The sequence below is a fragment of the Geotrypetes seraphini genome, chromosome 6 (assembly GCF_902459505.1).
Source record: "Geotrypetes seraphini chromosome 6, aGeoSer1.1, whole genome shotgun sequence".
Lineage (NCBI taxonomy): Eukaryota > Metazoa > Chordata > Amphibia > Gymnophiona > Dermophiidae > Geotrypetes > Geotrypetes seraphini.
Genome location: NC_047089.1, coordinates 62,338,902 through 62,356,032, shown reverse-complemented (window position 1 = coordinate 62,356,032; position 17,131 = coordinate 62,338,902). Strand labels below are relative to the sequence as shown.

The following is a 17,131-nucleotide window of genomic DNA, read 5'->3' as shown; positions in this document are numbered from 1 at the left end:
CTTTATGCTGTAATTCAGTTTTAGCAACATCCACAGATTCATAAGAGTTGCCATACTGGGACAGACCGAAGGTTCATCAAGCCCAGTATTCTCTACCACCACCACAGTAAACAATCCACGACAATCCTGCCAGTTTCCCCTGAAACATTTATACAGCACCCCAAACAAGACCTATCGCTGACCAACATCTCCTTCCGCACCTCCATTCTCTGCACCTATGGACATGCCTCATAGCAACGCACATATCCTTCCGCTCCCGGCTTCCTAGCACGTACCCCATTCCCTCCTCCCAGGTTGCGTCAGAGCACGCGGCGCGACGATTGGTCAGGTGGCTACAGCGGGGACAACTGTTCGCGGCTGGAAGCGGAAGGTGCATCGTTGCCCTGCAGGTGGACTGGGTTCGTGGGGCAAGGGGGTATTAATGCATGCCGTGCGGGATGCGGCGCTCCACACTCATCAAGCGGCGGTCAGCAAGGAGGCCAGCACTCAAACTAACAGCATGCAGGGTAAGTGATAAGGAGACTAAACAGCATGAGCAGGAGATTGTCATTCGAGGGTGAATGACAGAGATTCACAGCTTGGGATGGGAGTGACAGATGGACAGCACGCAGTGAGGTGAGTGACAGATCAATATGGGGCGTGAATGACATTGACAGCATACAAAGTCAGCCAGAGATGTTTACCTTTTGTTGTTGTTGTTACAGGGGAGGAGAGTTGTATATCTAATCTAATCTAATCTAATCTAATCTAATCCTTAGGTTTGTATACCGCATCATCTTCACGTTCGTAGAGCTCGACGCGGTTTACAGTAGGAGAAATAGGAAGGAACTACAACAGAGGGTTAAAGGTAGAAGTGTGAAGAAAATTTAGAGGACTTGGGATGCCAAGATATAAGAGTTTCCTTGATTCCTAAGTTGGAGGGAGACTTACATTTTTTGAGAAAAGCCAGGTTTTCAGATGTTTGCGGAAAACTTGGAGAGAGCTCCGAAGAGGGGAGGTAAGGTTGTTCCAGAGCTCAATGATTTTGAAGTGGAGGGGGGTCCCTAGCTTTCCTGTGTGGGAAATGCCTTTTAGCGAGGGGAAGGATAGTTTTAATTTCTGGGATGATCTGGTGGTATTAGGGTTTGAGGAATTCCAAGAAAGAGGGATAAAGGGAGGGAGGATACCATATAGGATTTTGAAAGTTAAACAGGCGCATTTATAGTGGACCCTGGCGATTATCGGAAGCCAGTGGAGCTTGGCCAGGAGCGGGGAGACTTGGTCAAATTTACTTTTAGCGAAGATGAGCTTGGCCGCGGCATTCTGAATCCGTTGGAGTCTGTGGAGGTTTTTCTTAGTTCGGCTTAAGTAGATAGAGTTGCAATAGTCCAATCTGGAGAGGATGATGGATTGGACAAGGAGGGTAAAATGTTTTTGATGGAAGCAGGATCTAACTTTCCTCATGTATATGGTCTGCCTAAAGAGAATTAAACCATATTAGGAGGATCATGAACAACCCTACACACACACAGGTCCTCTGTCAACTAGAAAGCCAAGATGGGACTATCCTCAGGTTATGACTCAAACCCTGTACTTGGAGCTTATTCATAAATACATTTCAGTTAGTACCGTAGGTTAAATGGTATTTATGAAACAAGCTGCCTGCAGCTACTAGGATATCTTACCAGATGGCAGTGTTTCCCTTCTTTCCCTGTAGTTCCTGCTTGCTCCTTGCCCTTTCTTTCACCTGCCAGCATGCTATATGAACCTACCAAAATACTCCTGGCAGAATTCTGTACAAAAAAAATTCAAAATTCTGCAAGTTTATTTGTCAAAATTTAAGCAACATTTTGCTAATTATTATCCATATTCCATTTTAAATGGGGGGGAGGGGGGTTCTAGTTTAGCGGGGTTTAAAAAAGGCTTGAATAATTTCCTAAGAGAAGTCCATAGGCCATTATTGAGATGGCTTGGGGAAATCCACTGCTTATTCCTAGGATAAGCAGGATAAAATCTGTTTTACTACTTGGGATCTAGCTAGGTACTTGAGACCTGGGTTGGCCAATATTGGAAACAGGATACTGGGCTTGTTGAACCTTCAGTCTATCCCAGTATGGGAATTCTTATGTTCTTACCCTTGCTGTCTGGATGTTTTATTTTTCCATCATGTTGGTTTCAGTTGGGTTTTTATTTCTACTTTCCTGTCATCTGCTAATTCTCTTTTTCTCTCCTATTCCCTTTCTACACCTGCCTTGGACATATTGATCATTCCTGTTTAGTTATTTTCTGCCTCTTTCTTACCCTTCTCCTCTTTTTCACTTTTCCAGCTACCTATCAAATTTCCATATTCTCTCCCATTCCTTCCTCAGCCCTCCATTCCGTTTCATCTTCAGTGTACCTCAATTATCATATTTCTACCCTCTGTTATATCTATCCTCTTGTCCGTTTCCTTGCCACCCTGTACTCCCCCTCAAGGTTCTACCATTCGCGGCATCTTTCTTCCTCCACCCTTATAGCCCAGTATCTGCTCTCTGTTCCTTCCCTCATAGTCTGACATCGCCTTAGCTCTTCCCTGCTGCACTATCCCCCATGGTCCAGCATTTCTCCCATTCTCTTCCCTCACACCCATTTCCAGGCATCTCTTCATCACTTCATTCTGCTCTTGGATTCAACATCTTCCTCCTTCTCCCCCTCCACATTCTGTGTATCTCTCCCTCCCTCTCATCCACCCCCATGTCCAGTACCTCTCTCCCTCCCTTCCTTGTACCCTGTGCAAATCTCTCTATCCTCCTCCATTATATGAAATTTCATCCTCTTCCCTCACCATACATTTCTTTCCGTCCTCTCAACCCTCCCCTCCCCCTGTGCCACCAACTTTTCCTCCTCTCACTCTTTCCTCCCTTCCCTCTGTGCCACCAACTTTTCCTTCCTTTCACCTCTTCCCTCCCTCCTTGCCACCAACTTTTCATCCTCTCATTTCCCCTCCCTTCCCCAGTGCCATCAACTTTCCTTACTCTCACCTCTTCCTTCCCCCTGTGCAACCAACATTCCTTCCTTTCACCAATTCCCTCCTCATGCCAGCAACTTTCCTTCCTCTCACCCCTCCCCCTGTGCCAGCAACTTTATTTCCTCTCCTCCCCTGTACTCCAAGGCTTGCTTCTTCAGGTCGTGGTAGTGCTGCCCGATTCACCGATTCAAATTGATACACGGATTCATTTCTGTGAATTGATTCAAATCAATTTGTTTCCTCCCCAAATCAGACTTGCTGATTCAGTTAACAGCTCTTCCCCCCCCTCCTCCCCTCCCCCCCCCGAGGTCTGACATACCTCCAGGGCATCCTAAAGCAGCAGAGGGATGCAGCAGAGGGAAGCCCTGGCAAGGCAGGCCATAAACAAGCCTGTTCAGAGTCTGAATCTGCTAGCTGTCCACCATAGCTGCTGCTGCTTTAGGAGGCCCTGGAGGTATGTTAGGCCTCACCAGGGGACAATACCTCCGCGACGAACAACAACTTGTTAAATTTAAATCTTGTCTAAAGACTTTCTTATTTCATGACGCTTTTAACCTATCCTAGATTTTCTACTATCTATCTTCTCTCTCTTCTCTTTTATTTCTATTTTCTCTACTCTTGCAAACAATTACTACTACAATATGCCCTCACCTTCACGTTTTTTCCCTACCCATTCTTCCCTTTTCTTCTTATTAAATGTAACTTTTTCCCCTCCTCCCTTACTATCCTCACAGTCAAGTCTGTCTGGTTTTTGTCATTTATGTCCCACTTAAATATTTTATCCATTCTTCCCTTTTTACTCCCTCTTTTAAATTATATTGTTAACCGGCCAGATATTTGTTTTATGGTCGGGATATTAAAAACTAATAAACTTGGAAACTTGGACAGTCAGGAAGTGCTGCACAGGGAAATGGGAGGGATGGAAAGCTACCACAGGGAGATAGGAGGGAGAATTGATTCAAATTGAATCGATTCAACAGGCTGAATCAAAGTGAAAAATTTTCCCCTGAATCGGGCAGCACTAGGTCACGGTATCGGCAGTGACTCTCATATGCTGCCTGCTGCTAACCCAGAAGCCTTCCCGCTGCCGCGTGGGACTTCCACGTGGGAATTGTTGCCAATATCATGACCCGAAGATGCTGACATGGTTGAGATTTGGAGGGTTTTTTTGCGCGATTGTTCAATTCTGTGGAAATTCTGCATTGCACAGCCACGCAGAATTCCGCCAAGAGTACCAAAAGCTGCCCTTCCTGCAGTTTGCTAGGAACTGAAACCCTGAAATCAACTAAAGGCCAACTTCAGCAGGCCCCTGACTCCTAGAAAGAAATATTTCGTTATCTAAGCACTAACTAAGACTTTGCTTACCAAGTAAACAGTTAATATTTAACATCCCTGACTGGGACCTTGAACTGACTGATTGAACAAGAATAATTATAGCATCATATCACTTCCTGAAAAATGAATGACGAGGAATTTAATGATAGAATACTATACTGGACAATACTAAAATCATGTTACTGTTCACAAATGATAAAATTAATAATGCTCTCAGTGAGAATTTTAAGCTGTGACCAAAGTTCCCAAGTTAGAAAATACACATGCTGAATTTAGTATTTATTTATTAAGGAGATTATCATTGTTATAAAAATTCTAGTTATTATTAATTAATACTAACTGAATTGCAAGATTTTAGTACTTCAGAAATTGCATCTTGTGAAATAGATGCCCTAAAATTGCATTACTTGTGCCTGAATGTTGCTTAAGCCTCCAAATGGGAAAATGAAGAATGCATATAGATATAAGAGTTGCCATACTGGATCAGATGAAGCCCAGTATCCTGTTTCTAAAAATGGCTAATCCTTATCACATGGACCTGGCAAGATCCCAAAAAGTGCATGGTATTTATGCTGCTTACCCCCAAAAGTAAGCAGTGACGTTCCTCAGGATTACCTTAATAATGGTTTATGAACTTTTCCTCCAGGAATTTGGCATAACTTTTTTTAAACCCAGCTATAGATGCTTTTACCACATCATCTGGCAGCAAGTTCCAGAGCTCAACTACCATGTGCTTGATGAAAAAATATTTTCTAGTATTTGTTTTAGTTTCAAACATTTTTTATTGATGCAATCAAGGAACATATCCAGTATGCGAGAACAGCTAACAAAAAACCAAAGAGCAATGTTTCAGCGATATAAAATAACTCAAAGTTTCCAGCATCAAATGTTTGACTGCAGAAGATCAAAGCATAACATTGTGGTATGGATGATAATACATATTAATACATATGGCAAGAAAGCAAAATCCAAACAGGCAATGTGACATCCATGATAAAAATAGACAACTCAATTACCTCCTATGGGAGGGGCCTTACTCATCTGGGCCAATCAGAGCCGTAGTCTCCTTCCCGGTACATCTGGGGAGGGGCTTGAGGTTTTGATTGGCCCAGTAACACCCCTCCCATAGGAAGGGGTGCACAGTTTAATTGGAGGCAGGTTGAGGACTGGAAGATGTGCAGGCTTGGGCAGCAGCTTGTGCCCCAATGCTCCTAGACAGTAAAATAATACCAGCAAAAAGCTGGGGCTATTTTACTGTGGTTCTGAGGCCCTAACACAACTTGTGGTTGTGTTGTGTCATTTGCATAGTAATGCAATGGAAAATGGGCAAATGAATGTTTTGCATCTCATTACTATCAAACCCTTGGCAACTTATTTATCACTGTGGTATTTTAGGTCAGGTACCAAGGCCCAGTTTAGAGCTATCTAAGACCTTAATGCTCTAAGTAACTTGCCCAGAGTTGGAATTCAATCCACTTTTCAGTTTTCAGCCCACTGCACTAACCATTAAGCTACTCTTCCACTCCAATTTTAATAAAATGGCTTTATTATAAATAAGTTAACGGAGAGGGTACCATTTTAGGGTTATATGGATATAAATTTGTCCTCTTGTTATCCAATCCTAGTTGCTGAACTCCACTTGAATAGCAAACCCTAGATTCCAGCAGGCATTTTTGTTGACTTCATATGCTTTGACATATCACAAGTAATGTTGCCTTGAGTTCTGAACTAGTTAAAGTGTGGTATATTATTTCAGATTACATGTATTTTTTCTCATCTTTTCATAGATATGAATTTTTTCTGGTGTGTGTGTTTTAATGTTACAGGTCAGACCCCAAGACTTTCTAAAGTCAACCTTTTCACCCTGCTTAGTCTCTGGATGGAACTTTTCCCACCAAATGAACACCAGCCACAAAAAAAGAAATCCCAGGTGAACTAAAATATACTTGCATGAAGTTCTAATCTAAAATCATCTCTGAAACTATTTTCACCTATGAGTTAATTTTCTATTATGTTTTAAAATCGACCATGACCGTAGAATTGTTGAACCCATGATTCTGGGGCAGGTGAGGATGAATTTGACCACAGTTGAAATTCTGCCCATTGTTCAAGTATTGTTGATTGCACAAGTTTCTCTTGATCATGATTGGAAAAATGATTCAGGGATATCACTGTGTTACGGTAATTTTATAACTGTGCAGGCACAATTATATGTCAGCATACGTTTCCCTGACCAGGTACTAGCAAATTTCAAAATGAAAGTATTTGCATATGAGCCACATATATTTATATTGCCTCTTGCTTTTCCAGGGTTTATATGCTTGTTTTCATATCTTATACAGAATCCCCCAAATTCTATATAAGAACCTAATTGCTATACTGTGACAGCCCAGCATTCTGTTTCCAACACTGGCCGCTTTAGCCTTTCCTCATAGGGAAGTCGCCCATCCCTTTTATCATTTTTGTTGCCCTTCTCTGTACCTTTTCTAATTCCGCTATATCTTTTTGGGGATATGGCGACCGGAAATGCTATGTATCTCTTCACCCTTCTCCCTCACACACTTTTAATGGCAAGTGTGATAGGACATCACCACAGAGAAAAGTACCACCAGGAAGGAGAAGGCAGCATCCCTTTCATCACTGCACATCTTCACAGGGTAACTGATTCATCTTCCCCCGCCTTTTTGTCCACCTACTGCATCCTCGGAAGGGAAGTTAATATTTTATTCTCTACCCCTCTCTACTCCTGCACCTATAGTAGTCTAAAAGATAAATTCAATCCTTCTTAGAATTCAAAATTCCAAGTATATTTGTGCCGCTAATCACTGTTCAGTTAATTGATGTGAACAAATTATGAGTCTGTAAATAATGTGACCTTCTGTCTTGTATTTCTTTGTTTTTAATGTAGATATTAAAAACTGGCCTGGTTGTAGTAAAAAACATGAAAATTATTGGACTACACTGTTCTGGTGCAGAATTACATGCAGGCCAGATTGCTCTCATTAAACACGGATCAAGACTTAAAGACTGTGACCTTTATTTCTCCAGAAAGCCATGTTCAGCTTGCCTAAAAATGATTGTAAATGGTAAGTAAGGAACAAAGTAAAGCTTTGAACTTTTATTCTGAAGACTTTAGCAGAGCAAAATGATTTGCTGATTTTTCTCCAGTGGACTGTCCGTTAAAATTTATTTAAAGCATCATGGGGGTTCTTTTATTTAGGCGTGCTAGCTGTTTTAGCGCACGCTAAACGCTAGCGTGTCCATAGATGTAATTTAGCGTGTACTAAATTAGCATTTAGTACACGCTAAAACGGCTAGTGCGCCTTAGTAAAAGGACCCCCATGTTTGTTAATCTTCTCTTTTGTTACAAACTCTACTCTCCATGCTTTCCAGTCTAGCTACACGATGAGGGCCCTTCTGTACAGGCCACAAAGAGGAGCCTATGCTATAAAGCAGGGATCTCAAAGTCCCTCCTTGAGGGCCGCAATCCAGTCGGGTTTTCAGGATTTCCCCAATGAATATGCATTGAAAGCAGTGCATGCACATAGATCTCATGCATATTCATTGGGGAAATCCTGAAAACCTGACTGGATTGAGGCCCTCAAGGAGGGACTTTGAGACCCCTGCTATAAAGGAATGTAGTTAACTACTTTCCTTTATAGAATGCTAGTGTAACCAGATATACATGCCCTTAACTTTTAGACATGAGCACTTAAGCCAACCACAGAGCTGCTCTAAATGTGAGCGCCTAAGTCACTGATGCCCAAACCTGGGCCTGGAGGCATCCCAGCCAGTCAGGTATTTTAGGATATCCATAATGAATATGCATGAGAGATATTTGCATTCACTGCCTGTACTGCATTCAAATTTCTCATGCATATTCATTGTGGATATCCTGAAAACCTGTCTGGCTGGGGTGTCATCAGGATATGGTGACTGTTACCCGCAGCTAGCCATGGGTAATTCACTAGAACAGGGGGGAAAATAAACTGGTTGCCGTGGGTACGGGGACAAGGCCATTCTTGTGGCCCTGTGCAGCTTGTGGCCCAAAGAGGAACCATAAAATTACCAATGCATTCAATGCCGATGGGGATTCCATTTATAAACAGGCCCCCTCTGCTGAAGCCGACCCAGAAGGCTTCCCTCCGAGGCCAGAGCTGACGTTGGAGGGAAGCCTTCCGGGTCAGCCGAGGATCCCAGTTACCTCAACAGTCCTCCTTCCAGCTAGGCTGTTCCTTCCTGCCTTCAGCAGCACTTGTTTGCGGGGACGTGTGCAGCAGCTGCACGTGGCTGACCCAGAAGCCATCTCTTGAAAAGATGGCTTCCAGGTCAGCCATGTGTGGTGTGCAAGAGCCACTGCATGCTTCCCCACAAACAAGTGCCACTGAAGGCAGGAAGGAAGGAGCAGCCCAGCTGGAAGGAGGACTGTTGAGGTAACTGGAATCTCCGGCTGATCTGGAAGGCTTCCCTCCAACGTCAGCTCTGACATTGGAGGGAAGCCTTCCTGGTCGGCTTCGGCGGATGGTGCATGGCCAGCTGGATGACCCTGAAGGGAACAAGTAAAGGAGAGAGGGGATAACGTGGGACAAAAGAAGAAGGGGAGGGGAGGAGCACATTGGGACATGGGAGAGGCATGAATTTAGGACAAAGGCTGGAAGGCAGGGAGGGGGACACAAACTCAGGACACAGAAGGAAGGGACTTAGGAATGTCTGACCAATGAGCTGCAGGGGGAGGCAGGAACAGTAGCAGTAGCTACAGAAAAAGCACCATAGCAACCTTGAGTTCTATTTTTCCCTGCAGCCTATTGGCTGAATACACTTCTAAGCTTTGCTAGGAATGTCTTACCAGGGGGAGGTGGGAGCAGAAGCTACAGAGACACTGCCTTTCTTCCTACTTTCTCCTGCAGCTCTCAATTGGGAAGATTTTACCTCTGATGTGTGTGGGCAGTGCTGGAGTGTCGGCCACTGTGGAGACGAGATAGTGGATGACTGTTTTGGTGAGCCAGCCAAAAAGCGTTAGAGTAGACAGGACCCATTTGTATCAATCACTGTCTATGCTCTGGTTTTGATCTCTTCACACTTCCACTGCCAGCATTTGTTATTGCAAAGTCAGTTTTGCTTTGCTTCCCGAGGTCATTATGTCTTCTTGATTTAAAAAAACCCCCGAAAACTTTAGCTTTCCAATATTATTTTAAGATAAAATGTCTGTTTTTAACGGGAGCTCCCTCCTCACCCGACCATTCGCGTGTACCTCCAAGCCACGCCCCACCATTTAGTATTGGGTGGGGGGAGGGTTTCAAGTATATGATCTTATAATGAATAATGGGCTTTGAGGGAGGGTGGGGAGAGGGTTACATTTGTATTTATAGGTTATAATGATAAGATGTTCAAGTGCTCAGATTAATTGTGTTTATTATGAATTTTTGTACACTTGATGAAAGTTTAAAAATGAATAAAGAATTTAAAAAAATAATAATAATAAATCACTGTCTATGCACCTCCAGCTTGCATTCACTTCAACTCTGTTCTCTTTTTGATAGTTCATGTATGTTCCCTTAGCCTCTCTTCATCTCACGACCCATGTCTTCCAGCTCTCAATGCCTGTGTCTACTTTTTCCTTCATTCCTTTTCATAGACTCTATCAGCACTTGTCTCCCTCTGTTATAGTAAACAAAAGGCAGAAAGCTTCTCTTACCTATACTACAGCTGTTCTGTGTTCTCTTCTGTTAGTACATTCCTCAGACATTCTTTAGCCAATCAACAAGCTGCAGAGGAGATGGGACCAATAGCTTATGAGACATCAGTCCTGATTTTCCCTGCAGTCTATTGGCTGGCTAAGCTTCCTTAGGAATATCTGACCAATGGTCTGCAGGGGGAAGCGGAAGCAGTAGCTACAGGGACAGTGCCTTAGTAACCTTTAGTCCTGATTTCCCCTGAGGCCTACTGGCTGGCTAAGCTTCTAAGCTTTGTTAGGAATGTCTGACAAATGGGATGCAGGGGGAGATGGGAACATCAGATAAATCCTCCAGATGACCCTCCAATGGAATTTTGCCAAACTCCAGACCTAGCTAAATTGCTTTCTCGCACCCAAAACCCCCTAGATTTACCTCATTTCATAAATATCCTTAGGGCTGTTTTCAAGATAAAATTTACCTAAATACATACAAACATACAATTATTGATCACTTTATAGTATAGAATTGTGCTTTCATATGGTTTATACAACTTTTGAAAATTTCAATAAAGACTTCTGGCTAAATAAAGGAAACTGTTCTTATTAGGTCAGAAAATGATCCATTGAGCCCAACATATGTCTTTTCATATGTTGGGGTTTTTTTTCATTAAGCTTGAATATTTGGTTAATTGTGTTTATTGTAATCTGCAGAGAACTATGGATCTACTGTAACAAACTATAAGTATGATAAATAAATAAAACAAACATCCCATCTCTGACAGGGCCAGTCCAAGTATCCAGCAGATCCTAATAGGAAGATTCATGCAGTGCTTCAGGCAGTAGGAGGTGGCATTCTCTGTCTGCCTTCTAATAGTTCATAACAGATGTGTTTTCCAGAAGCTCATCTAAACTAAACCTTCGGTTTGTATACCGCATCTTCTCAACAGTCATAGAGCTCGGCACGGTTTACAGGAGTTGGGATAGAAAGGAACTCCAATGGGATTATAGGAATAAGTAAGAAGAGAGTTTAGAGGGGCTTAGTGTACCAGAGAGGGAAGGAAAAGTTACATTTTTGAGAATAGTCAAGTTTTCAGATGCTTACGGAATAGTTGGAGGGAGCTCAGGTTACGAAGCGGGGAGGTAAGATTATTCCAGAGCTCAGTGATTCTGAAGGGGAGGGAAGTCCCTAGTTTTCCAATATGGGATATACCTTTTAATGAGGGGAAAGATAATTATAATTTTTGGGTGGATCTGGTGGAATTAGGATTTAAGGAATTCCAAGATAGTGGAATAAAAGGAGGAAGGATGCCTTGTAGGATCTTGAAGGTTAGGCAAGCACATTTAAAGTGGACCCTGGAAATTACTGGAAGCCAGTGAAGCTTGGACAGGAGAGGTGAGACATGGTCAAATTTACTTTTTGCGAAGACAAGCTTAGTCGCTGTATTCTGAATCAGCTGGAGTCTATGGAGGCTTTTCTTTGTTAGGCTTAAGTAGATAGAGTTGCAATAGTCCAGTCTGGAAAGGATGATGGATTGTACGAGGACAGCAAAGTGTTTTTGATGGAAGCAGGATCTCACTTTCCTCAGCATGTGAAGGCTAAAGAAGCATTTTTTTAATCAAGGAATTGATTGAGGTGGTCATTGAAGGATAGTGAGGAGTCAATGGTGATGCCCAGAACTTTGCTTGAGAACTCCAACTGTAGTGTGGAGCCGGAGGACAGTGGGATGGAGGTGGGTAGTTGGTCTGATTTAGGGCCGAGCCAAAGTAGTTTTGTTTTGGACTCGTTCAGTTTCATTTGTACAGTGAGGGCCCAGGATTGGAGGTTCGTTATACATGAGGAGATGTTTGCGGCAAGGTTAGTGAGGTTCGAGTCGGTCTCGAGGAGGATCAGGATGTCATCAGCATAAGTGTAAAGTGTTTCTAGGGGGGATAGGTGGAGGAGTTTCAGGGAGGACATATAGATGTTGAAAAGAATAGGAGATAGAGGAGAACCTTGTGGGACTCTACATGTCGGTTTCCATGGGGGGGATGAGGTGCCATTCATGATAACGGTGTAAGAACGGGAACGTAAGAAATTTGAGAACCAGTCTAGGACTGTAGAGTTAATGCCTATCTCGGAGAGTTGGAAGCCTAGAATATCATGATGGACGATGTCGAAAGCTGCAGAAAGGTCGAACTGAAGGAGAATAGTGAACTTATTACGAGAATGAAGTTGTTGAACCTTAGAGATTAATGAGGCCAGTAGGGATTCGGTGCTGAAGTTGGGTCTAAAGCCATATTGATAGGGTAGGAGAATAGAGAATCTTTCCAAGTAGGATGAGAGTTGGGTGGATATGATAGACTCTAGCAATTTGGTTAGGAGAGGGATATTTGCTATTGGACGATAGCTGGATGGTGTGGAGGGATCTAGGTCAGCTTTTTTCAGTAGTGGGGTTAAAGCAATATGACCCATTTCTGGAGAGAAAAGGCCCGATAGTAGGGCAGAGTTTATAAGTTTGGTAAGAGAAAAGATGGCCTGTGCGGGAGGAGGGGAATGGGTCCAAGGTACAGTTGCAAGATTTCAGTTTGAGGCAGAGTTTAAGGACCTGCAATTCGGATACGTGCTCAAAGGCAGTCTAGGATCTGTTGACTGGGATAGGGTTGGAGGCATTTGGGGGTAAGGTTAGGAGTGGTGGACACCAGAGAGTTGTTGGAGACTGCAGGTGGGAAGGAGCTTCTTAAGGTGGTGACCTTTTCGTTGAAAAAATTTGCTAGGACATCAGCTGATGGAAATGAGGGGAGCATGGAGGAGTCGTTTTTAGAAGTTAAGGAGCGCCAGATGTTAAACAATGCACTATTCTGGTTGTTTGATCTGGATATCTTGTCACCTTAGAAGTTCTTCCTTGCTTTTTTGAGTATTGTATTGTAGAGCTTAATGTTGACCCTCCAGGTCAATCTGTAGGGGATTTAGATTTTTTCCAGATGCATTCCAGAGCTCGACATTTCTGCTTCAGTTCTCTGTGATATGGAAGGTATCAGGGGGCCTTACGGGAGTAGGAGATAGTTTTAATGGATAGTGGGGCGAGGGAGTGGTAGGTGGACTCGGAGAGGGTGATCCAGTTGGTTTCTGAATATACAAGCTTAGGAATTGGTTGAGAAAATTGGTCCAGAACAGATCGCTCAAAATTTTTTTGCGGAAGGTAATGGAGTTAGAGGTACAGGGTGAGGCCCCAAGATGCGACATGAAAATGGGGAGACAGAAAGCTCCTAAGAAATGGTCGGACCAGGGGACGTGTTCCCAGCGGGTGTCATCGGCTGAAGTTTTGTAAGCAGTAAGATCGAGGAAACTGGTGAAGTCTAGTGTGTGCCCCTTTTCATAGGTTGGAGAGGATGCAGGGGGGGGGAAACCTAGAGAGGTGAGGAAGTTATTAAATCCAATCGCATCCTTGCTGGTGGTGTCGTCAAGATGGAGATTGATATCCCCAATGATCAATAATCTTTGAAATTTAAGAAAGGCGTTTGTTATGGTCTCGAGGATGAGTTTGGAGGATTTGGTCCAAGGGGTAGGTGGGCGATATAGTAACAGGATACCCAGTGGGTGAAGGTGGAGTTCATCGTTGACTGAGGCTAACATATATTCTAGTGAGGTGTGGCTACCCTTTTTGAGGAGCTGGACATCAAAGAAAGATTTGTAGAGGAGTGCCAGGCCACCTCCTTTTCGGTTAGTTCTGGGTGAGAAGAGGCCTTGGTAGCCATGGGAACAGACTTTTACCTTTTTTTAACACAGCTATGCTACTGGCTTTGACCACATCCTCCAGCAATAGATTCTACAACTTAATTAAGAACATAAGCAGTGCCTCTGTTGGATCAGACCAGAGGTCCATCATTTCCAGCAGTCCGCTCACGCGGCGGCACATCAGGTCCAGGACCTGTATAATAATCCTCTATCTATACCCTTCTATCCCTTTTTCCTTCAGGAAATCATCTAATCTCTTCTTGAACACTGATACTGTACTCTGTCCTATCACATCCTCTGCAAGCGCATTCCAAGTGTCCACCACCCTTTGGGTGAAGAAGAACTTCCTAGCATTGGTTCTGAATCTGTCCCCTCTTAATTTTTCCGAATGCTCTCTTGTTCTTGTAGTTTTCAAAAGTTTGAAGAACCTGTCCCTCTCCACTTTCTCTATGCCCTTCATGATCTTGTAAGTCTGTATCATGTCCCCTCTAAGCCTCCGCTTTTCCATGGAAAAGAGCCCCAGTTTCTCTAATCTTTCAGCATATGAAAGGTTTTCCATACCTTTTATCAATTGCGTCACTCTTTTCTGTACCCTCTCGAGTGTCGCCATATCCTTCTTAAGGTATGGCGGCCAATATTGGACGCAGTACTCCAGATCCGGGCGCACCATCGCCCGATACAACGGCAGGATTACTTCTTTCGTTCTGGTTGTAATACCTTTCCTGATAATACCTAGCATTCTATTCGCCTTCTTAGAGGCCACTGCGCACTGTGCCGACGGTTTCATTGTCTTGTCCACTATTACCCCCAAGTCCTTTTCTAGGGTACTTTCACCCATTATCGTATAGCTGTACTTCGGGTTTTTGTTTCCTACATGCAAGACTTTACATTTCTCTACATTAAACTTCATCTGCCATCTCGTCGCCCACTCTTCTAGTTTGTTCAGGTCCCTTTGTAAATCCTCACAGTCCTGTTTAGTCCCAACTCCACTAAATAGTTTGTTGTCGTCTGCGAATTTTATTACTTTGCACTTAGTCCCTGTTTCTAGATCATTTATGAATACATTGAACAGCAGCGGTCCGAATACCGACCCCTGCGGAACACCACTCGTGACCCTCCTTCAGTCAGAGTAGTGGCCCTTCACTCCTACCCTTTGCTTCCTACCCGCCAACCAATTTTTGATCCATCTATGTACGTCTCCTTCCACCCCATGGTTCTTCAGTTTCCGTGTGTGTTAATTAAAAAATATGGTGTTATATTCTCCTCAGTATGACTTCTTCAACCGCGCTCTAAATATAGTAGTTGAATGGATCATACTGTAACTAGTCTCCAACAGGGCACAGCTAATGTTGTCTTATGCTTGCCCAAAACTGCTGAGAAGTTTCTAGTTAGAAGCCATTTGTTATGTCACATACATGAACATATCATCATCACTATCGGAGTTATTTGCTCATCTAAGTGGTCTACAATTCCAAAACATGGGGGGAGGGGGAAGAACCAAGAATACACAGACTAGGGAAAAACAAATTAGAATTGTAACCAAAATAACAAAAAGAATATAATATTACTAAACTAAAATATTTTTTTATGCAAAAGTCTAATGTTCCACTTCCCCTTCCTGAATATGTAGAGGAAAACTGCAAATTCTTCAGAATAAGGCATATGGAGACAGACTTAAAGATCTCATTATGTATACTTTGGAGGAAAGGCAAGAAAGGGGAGATGTTTAGATGTTTAAATTCCTTTGTGGACATAAAGGCGCATGAGTTGAGTCTCATTTGAGAGGAAGCTCTGGAATGAGGGGGCATAGGATGAAAGTGAAAAGAAACCTCAGAAAATATTTTTTCACGTGAATGCTTGGAACAGCCTCGTGGTGGAGATGAAGAGTGTATTTGAATTTAAAACAGCTTGGGACAAGTACATTGGATCTCTAAGGGAGAAGAGGGGATAGTGGATGGCATGGTTGGTTTTTTATCTGCCTTTATTTTTATTTGTTTCTATATAAATTATGCATAACTTGCATATAGGGATTGTTCATGTTCATTTTATCTTAACTGACTGCAGTGCCTCCACATCAGAACCTAAACTGATTGTCTAGATCAGGGGTGTCCAATGTCGGTCCTCGAGGGCCGCAATCTAGTCGGGTTTTCAGGATTTCCCCAATGAATATGCATGAAATCTATTAGCATACAATGAAAGCAGTGCATTCAAATAGACCTCATGTATATTCATTGGGGAAATCCTGAAAATCCGACTGGACTGCGGCCCTCGAGGACCGACATTGGACACCCCTGGTCTAGATGAAGGAAAATTTTCAGCTATGTTTAAGGCACCTAGATTTTCTGCTGAAACGTTTCCTTTTGTAGGAAGTTCGGCCTTGGCTGGAAATAAGTGCACCCTCTTTTCCAATTCTTAATATAATGAAGATTCTCAGTCTGGCTTTCTAACCTCCAAAGAAGATCCTGAGCCCTTCCATTTCTGAAGAATCATATATGGAGATTCAAGAGCATTGTTCATCCCCTATGGCTAGAGGGATACTATCAACTTCCTGCCAGCACCACTGACCTGTGCTGAATGATGTTGACTAGTAGCAGATGGCATGGTTAGGCTTAGGTCAGCTATGCTGCAGGACACATGCCTACTCCTGGTGAAGAAAGAAGATCCTTCAAAATTGTAAGTGGACATTCTGGAGGAGGAAGAGGGCCTCTGTGCTATTTTTGGTGGAGTTACAGGAGGTGGCCAAGGATCTTCATTATATCAGGTGACGGGAGAGAGGAAATTGTGGCTTGGGAGATGGGTTGATCAATAGTTCAAATCACAGAGGTGGCATCAAGATTTTGACCAGCTGTCCCCATGCGTAGTTTTAGCCATGAAGCTTACAAGGTAGATATCTATTATTGATTATCAGCACTAAACATCTAAATGTCCTCCTCTGCCCTTACTCCATCTAACTGCACAGACTAATGAAATGCCTGATCAAGGCTTGCCCCAGGATATTGCAAGGCACTGCATGGTACAAGCTAGATTACTGACATACAGGACTGGTGAGTTTCTGTATTACATATGTTGGTCAGATTGTATATGCTGTCACACTTCTGTAATTATAATTATAATGTAAGGACTCAGGAGGGGGACATTTTCACTTAAGAAGTTCCAGACACATAAGGTCAGAATCAAACTTTGAGACATAAGGTTGGAATCAACTTCGAGACTAATTGAGGAAAGGAATCAGGAAGTACATTATAAAAAGACCAGCAGAGCTGCTATATCAGTGGCAGGCCCAAGACTTTGGAATTTGATGAAAGGGACATTAAGAGTTTGTACAGATGTCAAATCTTTAAAGAAAATGCTAAAAGACCTCTCTATTTGATCGATTAGATACTAGTAGCATCCCTATATTATTTGAAGATAAGCTGACGGC

At 43.0% G+C, this 17,131-nt stretch overlaps 1 protein-coding gene across 3 annotated transcripts in view; it reads left to right on the top strand.

The window, feature by feature from the left end:
• The first annotated feature begins 313 nt into the window (after positions 1–313).
• The window catches only part of CDADC1 (cytidine and dCMP deaminase domain containing 1), a 54,183-nt gene continuing 37,365 nt past the window's right edge, over positions 314–17,131 (top strand). For all 3 annotated transcript variants that reach the window (XM_033947667.1, XM_033947666.1, XM_033947665.1), the window contains exons 1-3: positions 314–506; positions 6,148–6,251; positions 7,230–7,407. In XM_033947667.1, coding sequence (XP_033803558.1) covers positions 422–506; positions 6,148–6,251; positions 7,230–7,407 — 367 coding nt within the window. In that variant the 5' untranslated portion in view covers positions 314–421. The remainder of the gene's footprint in view (positions 507–6,147; positions 6,252–7,229; positions 7,408–17,131) is intronic.